At 36.9% G+C, this 13,264-nt stretch overlaps 1 protein-coding gene across 12 annotated transcripts in view; it reads right to left on the bottom strand.

Annotated features, from left to right (window-relative positions):
- The window catches only part of FNDC3B (fibronectin type III domain containing 3B), a 397,533-nt gene that overhangs the window by 54,479 nt on the left and 329,790 nt on the right, over positions 1-13,264 (bottom strand). For all 12 annotated transcript variants that reach the window (XM_077161045.1, XM_077161048.1, XM_077161055.1 and 9 more), the window contains 5 exons: positions 7,251-7,369; positions 5,417-5,522; positions 4,280-4,452; positions 2,241-2,354; positions 1,818-1,967 (listed from right to left, as the gene is read on the bottom strand). In XM_077161045.1, the coding sequence (XP_077017160.1) occupies positions 1,818-1,967; positions 2,241-2,354; positions 4,280-4,452; positions 5,417-5,522; positions 7,251-7,369 (662 nt within the window). The remainder of the gene's footprint in view (positions 1-1,817; positions 1,968-2,240; positions 2,355-4,279; positions 4,453-5,416; positions 5,523-7,250; positions 7,370-13,264) is intronic.

The following is a 13,264-nucleotide window of genomic DNA, read 5'->3' as shown; positions in this document are numbered from 1 at the left end:
TAAGTCTTATACTGCCCCAATAAGTGAAATTTTAGAAGAGATATCTACTATTTTCCATGTGAATGAGAAACATATCTGAAGTCAATTCTCAACATTCTTTAATTAAGAGCAATGCCTGAGGCCCTCATCATTCTTTACTCTTTCAAAGACTTATTTTCTTGGTCTCCAGGTCCCCACACTCTTGTTTCTCCTCCTTTACCTGCTGTGGCTTCTTAATCACCTTTACTGGATGCTACTCATTATGCTGATTGCTTAACATTGGTGGGCCCCAGGGCTCAGTCCTTGGACATCTCCTCTTTCCTAGCTCTACTCAACTCTTAGAGATCTCATTCTGTTCCACAGAGGAAAATGACACCTATATATCCCACTTCCAAATTTAGACATATACTCAGATCTCTGTCCTGGACTCTAGTGTACCCAATTGCCTATTATTAAATATGTCAAATAGGCATCTCAAATTCAAGTATCCACATAGCTCCTTACCTTTACCCTATTTCCTGCCACCAAACCTGTACCTCCTCAAGTCTTCCAAATGTTCAAGTCCCACCTGAGTTATTCCTGGACATGTCTCTTCTCTTCCTCCTATACCGCAGTCTAGTTAGTTCCATCAGCAGATCCTGTACCACTCAACTCCAACTACACTTACTCACCTGATCCTTGCAATGGTTTCCTAACTGGTATCTGCGTCGGCCCTTGTGTCAACATCTATATTCACAGCAACCAGAATGATACTGTTAAAACAGTTTAAATCTCTTGAAAGGCCCCCTACCTTACTCAGAATAGACTTCAAAATCTTTACAATAACCTACAGGACCCTATCTGATCTGCTCAACAACACTACTCCTCCAAAATATCCAGTAGCATCTGACTTCATTGCCTAATACTCTCTCCCTCTGTTCCAACTACCCAGGCCTCTGCTGTCTGAAGGTTGCTCCCAACTCTGGGCCTCTGCAGTTGCTACTCCTTCAGTCTAGACAGTTTTTTCCCCAGTTATCTGCATACTCAGTCAACCATCTCTGTCAGCCTTCTCTCAAGTGCTACCTTTTCAGAGAGCCTTCTGTGAACACCATATTAAAACCTGCAATTCCCCTCCACCTCCTGTGGCCCTCCTCATTTCCTATTTCCCCTCTTTGCTTTATTTTCCTTCATGGGACTTATCATCAACAGCAAGGTTGTCTGTCTGTGTAGTTCACAGCTGCATTATAGTAATTAGAATAGTACCAGATACAGAGTATATGCTCAATAAATGTAATTAATAAAAGATTTGGCAGCCTCCTTATAAAAATGAACATATGCTAAAACCTAGTTCTCATTTACTTCAAAAGAGAGCTTATGACGACAAATTACCAAAGGAAAAGTAGTTTGTGCTCTTAAATCAAAGGTTTAAAAAACACCTTACAACTGTTGTATATTACTGCTTATTTCAAAGAAGTAGGCTAAGAGCATTAATTTGCTGTTAAAAGTTCAGTTTAAATGCTATTGTAATAGTCCTGCTTCAGGTAACACCTTAAGTCTTCTTTTTAGCAAAATTTTAACATCACAAATGATTTAATTGTATGCATTTTGTGATGGGGGACACAAATTTATCACAGGGGCAGAAAAATATGAATATCATGGAGCCCAAAATCACTTCAACGACAGTTTCATATTGCCATAAAAAGAACATAGCTTTTAGAGTTTAGAGCTTAATCAGAGCTAGATCAAGTATCGATTCCATCATTTACGATTTGTAATCTTAGCCAGGTGTGCTGTTTCCTCAGCTGTAAAATGAGTATGCTAACATGTAATTCACAGATTCTGACGCCATGTCAACCTACCTGTAGTCTACAGCAATATTGTGCAGCAGGCAACAGATCTCTCATTTCAAAGGAGGTCTCTGTCCCATGGTAAACGAGTTCTAAGGACTCCTCATCTTCTCCCCATTCCAACCTGAATGCTGAGATATCAGCACCAGAGCTTTCAGGGCTCTGGAAAGTAGAAATTTAAGCAGTGAACAGTTCCATTCAGAAGGAGATGCTACTATGTTTGTATTCGATTGACTAAACTGGGAAAGAGAACAATATGTCACAGATACTTCAAATACATGTAAAAGAAATGCATGAATGAAACATTCTTTCTGTATACAAAACAACAAAAAATCATCTACATGCACATTTTGGCTTCATAACTTCATCATAACCTAAATATGGTGAGAGATAAAGTCAAAGAAACAGAAAATGAGGCACATGTGACTGACTCACCTCCCAACTCACTAGGACACATCCATCAGGTGTAAAAGAAATACAAGGTGCTTTGCATTGTCCAGGGGGCCCTGCAGCAGTGGTAATTTCTGATACATCAGAATAGGGACCATACTGAAAAAAAAAAAGCACATAAATGCCTGTATGTATGTATATATGTGCGTGTGCACACCTGTGTATTTTTGTGCATGTGTGTGCATATAAGAGCTTATAAGCAAATAAGTTCAGGATAACATCATTATCAAAGCAACTGATTAAAAAATACTACATAATGGTTTCCACTTTCAAATGAATGTAATAAAGGTATCTCTTTTATTCAAAAGGATTAGAAAGTTGATTTACCAAAAATTTTGCCTTTACTATGATATCAGAAATAAAACATACTGATTCCTGACAGACCACGGCATTCTGCTTTAACATTTCTCAGAGCACATTATGAAAATTAAGTCAGATACACATTGCAATTTAATTTTTAATGCATAAAACTCCACTAGGAATTGTTGATTATCAAATTCTAGGTATTTCTTATTACTGGTATTTTCCATTGAAAACTAGTGCTCCTCTAATGCTTTCTCAATATGTCAACATCATCAATTATTTTAAGGTTTATAATGCACTCTTCTTTTCTTTATATTATCATCAGTGACCACACGGCTCAAGCCAATCATTACTAGAGAATATAGTTTGAGAGCTGCAACCACCCATTTTAATAAATAGAATACAAGGTACTTCAAAGACTTGGAGCAAAAAGTAAAATATAATAACTGCAAGCCAATGAACTATGTAATTATATTATTCAAAGGGGGAAATTAAAAATATAAAATTTCTCCTATTTTTCAACATAAACTGCAAACATGGTGGGGGGAGGGAGGGGAAGGGAAGTGCTTTGAAATGGACCTCAGAAGGATGAATACAAATCAAATATACGGTTAACTTTTGATAACAGGAACAAACCAAGGCTGAAGACATGTTCTTTATATGATTAATCAATGAAGGAGAGAAAAGTAAATCTCAAATTAATCTAACTGCACATTTATCTTTTGTTATAGCAGAGAAACCCTGAAATGCTGATGGGGAAAATGGCAAAAAGATGCTGAAAAAAAATTTCTGTAGCATCTGTCATCAATCCATCCATCCTCTCTTTTTGCTTCCATAATTCTAAGTTTGGGTGCACAGACTTTCTTCTCATCTCACCAATACACTTTTATTGAAGTTAGTTTTCAGTTTTTAGTTGTTGTTTTTTTAATTTGAATATCTGTGCTGTGTCTGAAATTTTTTTCCTAAGGGAGAATTAGAAGAAATCCAGCTTCTGATAAAAGTCCTACTTCTTTTCACAGCCAGCTGTGGCTAACATGGAACTGACTAAAGACAAACACATTTCCATTCTGAAAAGCTTGAACAGAACTTCCAAGAACTAGAAAAATTAACCATCAGCTTAGTGTCAATACACCAAAATGCTCCACAGTTTCTGGGTCATCAAGTTCTCATTATGGATTTTCCCAAATCCACATCACTGTATTTTACAAAACACAGAAGATGTATTATAGATGTGTATACTCTCCACCTCTCAGACCCATCCTCCACAACTCCAAATGGAGGAAGAGTGAAAGAGTTTGACAATCTAGCCTCCCTGGCCTCTACCCCACTTCATTTAAAAAAAAAAAAAAGACTTAAGACACTGCTTGATAATTTAGAAATAAGATCTGGAATATTATGTAGTCTTAACCTCCCATGAATGATAAATATGGTCAATGGGAGGACAGGAAATTATTCTAAAACTATCAAAAGTATCTATAGGGTGATGTTCTTATTAATCTTGAGCATTATCTTAATAGAAGACTATGAGGATAAAAGAAACAGAAAGTTTCCAGTGCTGGATCTATATGAAATCACCATAAAATATCAATTCACAAATTAGATTTTACATGCATTTTTAAAATTGTTGCCAAGGTTGGATGGATACTGCTGACCTTCAGGGAGGTGGAAACAGACGTAACAGAACCTTTTATTTTGATGCAGGTGCAGAGCCTTCAACTCACCCCTCCGTCATTCAGGGCCCTCACCCTGAACCGATAGACAGTCCCAGGAAGCAGGTTTCCCACAGTGCACTCCAGGTGTGGTCCATGGTACACCTCGGAAGCCACGTCCTCAGGCTCTGTCATCTCCACACTGTATTCTGAGACCTCACAGCCATTTTCAGATGTAGGAACATCTAGGGATTGAGAATTTTTTTCTTTTCAGAACATTTTCATTCTTCCAGTTGACCAAATAACACCTGACTTTCCATAAGCTTTTGCAAAACACCATGTAAATGGCCTGTCCCTAGTATTTCTCTTAAAAAAGCAACCCCTCTTCAAAAAAAGAAAAACAGAAAAAAAAAAAAAAAAAGGTTTTGAATCATGTCCATACCTTCCAAAGCACAGATATTTAAAAACAATTTAAGTACATGTGTTAATAAAATAATTTCAAATAATAACAGCATCAGGCAAATTTCTTTATATTCTAATGCAAGGTAAAAGGAAAAAACAGAGGAAAGAAAATCTTTCTAATTTGAAACTAAAGTTAACTTTACCATGTTTAAATCAAGATGCAGGACCCCAAATCAGCCTAATATTTTATTGCCTTTAAGGTATAAGTGTGGCCTGCTAGAGGTCTGCAGGTTTATGCCTGCAATTTGTCAAGAGGTAAGCTGCTGATACCTCAGCAGATAACTCAGCAGGTACCTCCGATAAGGTAACTACAGTTTGGGTAAATATTGAAAAAACAGCAAGACCTACACAAGACAGAACAGCAAGGGTTAAACACAGAGAGGAGGAAGAATTAGATATTACCTGATGGAACACTTCTAGGTTTAATTTCTAAACTGAGCTAACTTTTATTTTATGAATAACTTCCTGAAAAAGACTGGCTGCCCTGGAACATTTGCTAGAAAAGTGTCCTCTGAAGGGGAGAGGACAAATGACATGTGTGACACCATCAGGGACAGAATGAGTAACGACAGTGTGTGGAAACTACAAACCCAGGCCAACAGTCGTTAAAAAAGACATGGACATTTTCAAGAGAAAAATATGGTTTTCAGAAGGAAGACTTGAAATTTAATAACAAAGCATTAAATCTTAAACCCAATCTCTAACTGTCCAAATTATCAGTGTGAATGTGAAGATTTGTTCACTCACCCCACTCTAAGTGGACTTCTTTGTGTTTTGGTCTACCCAAAACCCTCGGTGGTCGACACTGACCTGGTGCAATGCTTAGTGTGCGAACAGGGAGACTTTCAGAACACTGTGGGAAAAACACCAGAGAATCATCTTTTAGTTACTGTGAATTTATTAGACCTCTACAGAACAGGCAAATTCCACCCCACAAATGTACATGCTTCCAAAAGGGGGCCACACACTGAAATGTATATACATTATTATGTGCTCTTAATGCAACAAGATTTTCAGATGTTTTTGTGTGTATGTGTATGTATTTTACTTACAATGAACTGGCATTGGTAAAAATAAGAATTATTATTTCTGAAATCAGATTAGTAGACTTGAGTGTAATGTCTCCTACGTAAACAATTATTTTCCTTTAAACCAAAATTAGAAAGACCCCCTCATGAGGACAGAAGAGAACACCAAACAACAGCTGGATGAACTTTTTAAATGGTGCCATAAATGGTCAACCATCCGACATACAGAGCAGAAAAGCAAATGACGTTAATATTAATCAACTGAGTCTGACATTAACCAGCAGGTTGCTAATGCTAAAATAAGCAGACCTTCTTTGTGTAGGATCTGCTTGTGTGAGGTTGGTGTCGTAGAAGCAGACCCTCATTTTGGACAGCAGAAAACAAGGCACAGGGGTGCAACTCAACCAAACTAAACTATCTTCTTTAGGAGAAATGCTGAAGAAGAGTAGTGCTAAATGCATTCAGGCAGCACATCCTCTGTGCCATACAGCACGATGCCTCATGATGACCCAATATTAATGCGTGGCTTTGATTTGGATATATTCCACTTTTGGAAAAATCTAGCACTGCATAAGAATGGTCTAACTGGATCTCACTCTCACAAAAATTCTGTTGTATTGGCAACCAGACATTTCAGTAGCACTACTCTTATGGGGTAAAAGAAAATAAATTTGAGGTGGAAGAGATGGGGTGAATTGCTAGCAAAGCCACCTTCCTTCTCTCTTTCTCTAAGTATTAATAGTTTCAAGCAATAATATTAAAAATGCAATGAAGACATTATTTTACCCTCTCACTTTTCACTGACTTTTCTAACTGACTTTTCTAAATGTAAATTAAAGCCCTTTAAACAACAACTATCTCATTTTTAGAGCACTTTGAAGTTAACTAAGAAATATCAAGTGTATATGTTAGGTTTTTTTAAGCCTATTAGAATGTTGTGTCGTTGAAATTTACACTCCTGACCTCTTAACCACATGGTCTATAGTCATATTAAAAGGGCTGACAACAAAAGAAGGTCGGCTGCTTACAGATGTGCAAGCTGCACACTGCACAACTGCAGGAGGCACCATTCAGCTCAGTTATCATAGACTTACATCATTTTTATATAACTATTTTCCAGCAGGTGGCAGTAAAGTACCTTGAGGAAGTTTGTCTCAAATTTACAAAATTGCTAGATGTGCTGATAGCAGAGTTAGGCAAGAGATCATATCTTATTGACTATGAATTTGAAGCCTTTCTAACATTACAATAACTCTGCAAGGTCCCCCCGCCCTTAATGCAATTTCCAGACAACACTCAACTTTCTACTGGCACATGTGATCATACCAAAATCTTCTAAGACATAATTAAGTGATAACTGTGCCTGGAAGCATCACAATGAGTTGATAATCATTTGGGTCTTTTATATCCTCTAAAGCACAATTGCTAATGTGATACTACAGCAGGTTTCATTACCAAAAGATACTTTTAAGTCACAATTTTATTCTGAGGTCATAGAAAAGTTGTCAACATCGTATCAAATATGTTTGCTTTTATACTGAAACAAAACCAACCTGACTGTGTCCACCAGTACTGATGCAGCATGCTCGGAGTTTGTACAAAGTGCCTGGTTTCAAGTGAGTGAAAGCATATTCTGTAGTTGATCCACTGTATGCCACTTCCCACTGATTCGCTATAAAACAAGAATCATGTATTACTTTATGCCTTTTGTAAAAATGAAATAATTTCAACCATTACTGATAAGAAAAAGTTCCATGTTATTTCCACAAAAAGCAGTATTTCCTATTATTTTCTTATAGCTGCAGGGTTCTCTTTCCATTTCTTCTACAAAGTTAAATAGTAAAAGAACTTGGAGTAATAATTAATGCCATTAAATTATACACTTAAAAATGATAAAAATGGCAAATTTTATATATTTATATATTACCACAATAAAATAATAAAAAAAAGTAATATGGAGTCAATTTTTAATATCCAGTACTGCTGGTTAGATGACCCACTATCACCATTATTACATATGCAGACTTTAAGGTTTAGATGCTGGAAACCATATGAAATTTGTATGCATTGAGGGAAGGGGTAAAAGGAGATGAAGGACAGAGTGAAGCAGACCATGAAATGCCTATGGTGTGCAGGAGGCTGTAGGCCTCAGCCACAAGACATCTGGCGCTTCTCAGAGTTAAAGAAAGAGGGTGGCTGAAGGGGTTGGGGTGCTTGACAAGGCTGAGACCATGATAGGGGTAGGGGGATGGGGCTGGGATGTTTTTTCCCAACTCTGTTTTGCTTCCACTAATGCTATGCATCTAGCAGATTATTTTATATAAGTTTCTAATTCCATGGGTTGTTTTAGGGAAAATACTTTTACCCTATCCCATGATAATTTAGTAGAGAAACTGCCACAAATCTCATCAGATGTTTATTAGGTTAGAATTGCAATTAAATCATAGGCACTACGTTCATAAGAGAAAGGGGAATATTAGAGACAATGATCTTGATATTACTGGCCAGAAAATAACAATGGGAAGCAGGGACAAGAGAAAAGATTCACTTAATCATCTGCCCATGTTCTGGCAAGGTAGTTAGCTTTAAATACAGAGTGATATCTATTTCAATTTGTCATTCGGTTTCACAAGTGACTAGTATGAACATGATTTCTCTTCTAAGTAAGTTTCCTAATGTAGGAAAAACTAAATCAGGTTTTTCATGTAGAATAGGATTTTATGTTATAAACAGTTGTACCAATCTCAAAGCATTCACAAGTTTTCATTTTTTAAAAATAGGTTCCAATAGACATAAAAAGAAAAAAGGAATAATTTCATTTGCTATCAAGGATTAGTTATCATCTGTTTCAAACACACTTTCCGTGAGCCCTGAATTAAATGGGAGGGAGGGCTCCTTCCCATCTTCTACCCATTCACTGTAGAAAGGCCCTTTGGGGGAAAGAAAAGGAAGGTCACTGAGCACCCCCAAGGTCCCCCTGGTGTGCCTTTTGTGAGCCATATGATTGCCAACGCCACAGGCGGCTGCCATGGTACCAAGCAAGACCAGCCACACCAGCACTGCTGGGTTATAAAAGTTACTGTCAACTTCTTTTGTCTCCATATTCCTCTATTACCTTTTTAAAAATGCAATGGTAACAGGGAATGAGTATTATAGAGGGATTGTGAGTCATTGTTAAGTTTTGATGACTATGCCTTTTCCCACTAAAGCCTAAAATTTTACTAGAAAGAAAATCTGAAAATGTTTGTAAAATAAACTATTCTAAGGAATTTGATGTCTAAGTGTCCAACTTTAATCTACAAAGAGATTAAATTTCTATTTCTATTAAGAAAGAAATAATGTGACTCCAAATTATAATGAAGTAGGGACTTGTGGATTCTTGGACTCCTTTACTATTTCCACCTTATTCTTCCTACTGTTGGCTTCTGACAATTTCTTTGCTTATAATAATTTCCAGAGGAGGTGCCAGGATGTTGGCTTAGCAAGATATGTGATTTACTTTGCCCTACAGAACATCTACTGAAAAACTAGGAACAGTACAGAACAGCTCCTGGGGCCATGTCAGTGACCAGACACACAGTGTACCCGTCTGGACCAGCTGCAAGCCCCCCCCGCAGAACCCAGGGAGAGTCTGCCAAAGTTAAAGGTACCCCATCATCTTATGTTGGTGGGACCCACAGGCAGACAAGCGCCACATACTGGGCAGGATAAGAAAAACAGAGTCCAAAGGCTTCACAGGGAAGTCTTTCAACCTGCTGGGTCTCACCCTCAGGGAAAACTGACGCAGATGACTCTTTCCTGACAGGAGGCCAGTTTGGTCTGGGAAAATCCGGCTGGGGTCTATAATACAAAAGCAGATCCTCCTAAGGGTGGAGGGGGATCGGCACCATACAGGCAGGGCAAGAAATAAGAAAACAAGAACTGAAAAATACTCCACTGTTAAGCAATACCTAAGCTAGTGGTCCAGAAAAAGCTGAACTGAATGTCAAAGAACATACAGACAATAAATTCATCCAGCAAGAAAACCCTAGGTAAAAGAAGTGAAAACAACCTTCAGAATAAACTAATTAAGGTAATTAAATGCCCAGACACCAGTAAAAATAGCAAATCACACTAGGAAAATTGAAGATACGGCCCAGTCAAAGGAACAAACCAACAATTCAAATGAGATACAGGAGTTGAAACAATTCAGAATATACAAACAGATATGGAAAACCTCATCAAAAATCAAATCAATGAATTGAGGGAGGATATAAAGAAGGCAAGAAATGAACCAAAAGAAGAAATTGAAAGTCTGAAAAAACAAATCACAGAACTTACGGGAATGAAAGACACAGTAGAAGAGATGAAAAAAACAATGGAAGCCTACAATGTTAGATTTTGAGAGGTAGAAGACAGGAGTAGTGAACTGGAGGATTGGACATCTGAAATCCAACAAGCAAAAGAAAATAATAGGGAAAAAATGGAAAAACATGAGCAGGGACTCAGAGAATTGAATGACAATATCAAGTTCACGAATATACATGTTGTGGGTGTCCCAGAAGGAGAAGAGAAGGGAAAAGGAGGAGAAAAACTAATGGAGGAAATTATCACTGAAAATTTCCCAACACTTACGAAAGACTTAAAATTAAAGATCTAAGAACTACAGCATATCCCAAAGAGACTAGATCCAAATAGACGTACTCCAAGACACTTACGAATCAGAATGTCAGCTGTCAAAGGGAAAGAGAGAATCTTGAAAGCAGCAAGAGAAAAGCAATCCTTCACATACAAGGGAAGCCCAATAAGACTATGCGTAGATTTCTCAGCAGAAACCATGGAGGCAAGAAGACAGTGGGATGATGTATTTAAATTACTAAAAGAGAAAAACTGCCAACCAAGAATTCTATATCCAGCAAAACTGTCCTTCAAAAATGAGGGGAAATTAAAACATTGTCAGACAAAAAAATCACTGAGAGAATTTGTGATCAAGAGACCAGCTCTGCAAGAAATACTAAAGGGAGCACTAGAGACAGATACAAAAAGACAGGAAAGAGAGGTGTGGAGAAGGGTGTAGAAATGGAAACTATCAGTAAAGGTAAAAAGAAGGAAAATCAGATATGACATATCAAATCCAAAAGGCAAAATGGTAGAAGAAAATACTACCCATACAGTAATAACACTAAATGTTAATAGATTAAACTCCCCAATCAAAAGACAGAGGCTGGCAGAATGGATTATAAAACAGGACCCATCTATATGCTGCCTATAGGAAACACATCTTAGACCCAAAGATAAACATAGGTTGAAAGTGAAGGTTGGGAAAAGATATTTCATGCAAATAACAATCAGAAAAGAGCAGGCATAGCTATACTAATATCGAACAAATTAGACCTCAAATATAAAACAGCTAAAACAAATAAGGATATTATATATTAATAAAAGGAACAATTCAACAAGAAGACATAACAATCATAAATGTTTATGCACTGAGCCAGAATGCTCCAAAATACATGAGGCAAACACTGAAAAGAGAAACAGACACATCTACCATAATAGTTGGAGACTTTCATTTCACACTCTCATCAATGGACAGAACACCTAGACAGAGGGTCAATAAAGAAACAGAGAATTTGAATAATACAATAAACGAGCTAGACTTAAGAGACATTTATAGAACATTATACTCCACAATGGCAGGATACACCTTTTTCTCAAGTGTTCATGGATCATTGTCAAGGATAGACCATATGCTGGGTCACAAAGCAAGTCTCAACAAGTTTAAAAAGACTGAAATCATACAAAACACTTTCTCAGATCATAAAGGAATGAAGTTGGAAATCAATAATAGGCAGAGTGCCAGAAAATTCGTGTAGGCTCAACAACACACTCTTAAACAACCAGTGGGTCAAGGAAGAAATTACAAGAGAAATCAGTAAATATCTTGAGGCAAATGAAAACGAAAACACAACATATCAAAACTTATGGGATGCAGCAAAGGCAGTGTTAAGAGGGAAATTTATTGCCCTAAATGCCTATATCAGAAAAGAAGAAAAGGCAAAAATTCGGGAATTAACTGTCCACTTGGAAGGAGCAGAGAAAGAACAGCAAACTAACCCCAAAGCAAGTAAAAGGCAAGAAAAATGAAGATTAGAGCAGAAATAAATGAAATTGAGAACATGGAAACAACTGAGAAAATCAACAAAACCAGAAGCCGGTTCTATGAGAAAATCAGTAAGACTGATGGACCCTTAGCATGATTGACAAAAAAGAAGAGAGAGGATGCAAATAAATAAGATCAGAAATGGAAGAGGAGACATAACCACTGACCCCACAGAAATAAAAGAAGTAATGACAGAATACTATGAACAACTTTATGCTAATAAATACAACAATGTAGATGAAATGGACAACTTTCTAGAAAGGCATAAACCACCAACTCTGACTCGAGAAGAAATACATGACCTCAACAAACCAATCACAAGCAAAGAAACTGAATTAGTCATTAAGAAGCTCCCCAAAGAGAAAAGTCCAGGACCAAATGGCTTCACATGTGAATTCCACCAAACATTCAAGAAGGAATTAGTACCAATCCTGCTCAAACTCTTCAAAAAAATTGAAGAGGAGGGAAGGTTACCTAACTCATTCTACGAAGCCAATATCACCTTCATACCAAAGCCAGACAAAGATATTAAAAACAAAAACAAACAAACAAAAAAACTACAGACCAATCTCTCTAATGAATATAGATGCAAAATCCTCAACAAAATTCTAGCAAATCGAATTCAGCAACACATTAAAATAATTATACATCACTAAGTAGGATTCATCCCAGGTAGGCAAGGATGGTTCAACATAAGAAAATCAATTAATGTAATACACCATATCAACAAATCAAAGCAGAAAAATCACATGATCATCTCGATTGACACAGAAAAGCCATTTGACAAAATTCAACATCTTTTCCTGTTGAAAACACTTCAAAGGATAGGAATAGAAGGGAACTTCCTTAACATGATAAAGGGAATACATGAAAAACCCACAGCTAACATCATCCTCAATGGGGAAAAACTGAGAACTATCCCCCTAAGATCAGGAACAAGACAAGGATGTCCACTAACACCACTGTTATTCAACACTGTGTTGGAAGTTGTAGTCAGAGCAATTAGACAAGAAAAAGAAATATAAGGCATCAAAATTGAAAAGGAAGAAGTAAAACTCTCACTGTTTGCAGATGATATGATACCATATGTTGAAAATCCCGAAAAGTCCACAGCAAAACTACTAGAGCTAATAAATGAGTACAGCAAAGTGGCAGGTTACAAGATCAACATTCAAAAATCTGTAGTACTTCTATACACTTGTAATGAACAATCTGAGGGGGAAATCAAGAAAAGAACTCCATATACAATTGCAACCAAAAGAATAAAATATTTAGGAATAAATTTAACTAAAGAGATAAAAGACCTATATGAAGAAAACAACAAGAAATTGTTTAATGAAATCACAGAAGACCTAAACAGATGGAAGGGCATACCGTGCGCATGGATTGGAAGACTAAATATAGTTAAGATGTCAATTCTACCTA

This window comes from Tamandua tetradactyla, chromosome 5 (genome assembly GCF_023851605.1).
Source record: "Tamandua tetradactyla isolate mTamTet1 chromosome 5, mTamTet1.pri, whole genome shotgun sequence".
NCBI lineage: Eukaryota > Metazoa > Chordata > Mammalia > Pilosa > Myrmecophagidae > Tamandua > Tamandua tetradactyla.
The sequence above is the reverse complement of the archived record's forward strand: the minus strand, read 5'-3'. Positions and strand labels throughout refer to the sequence as shown.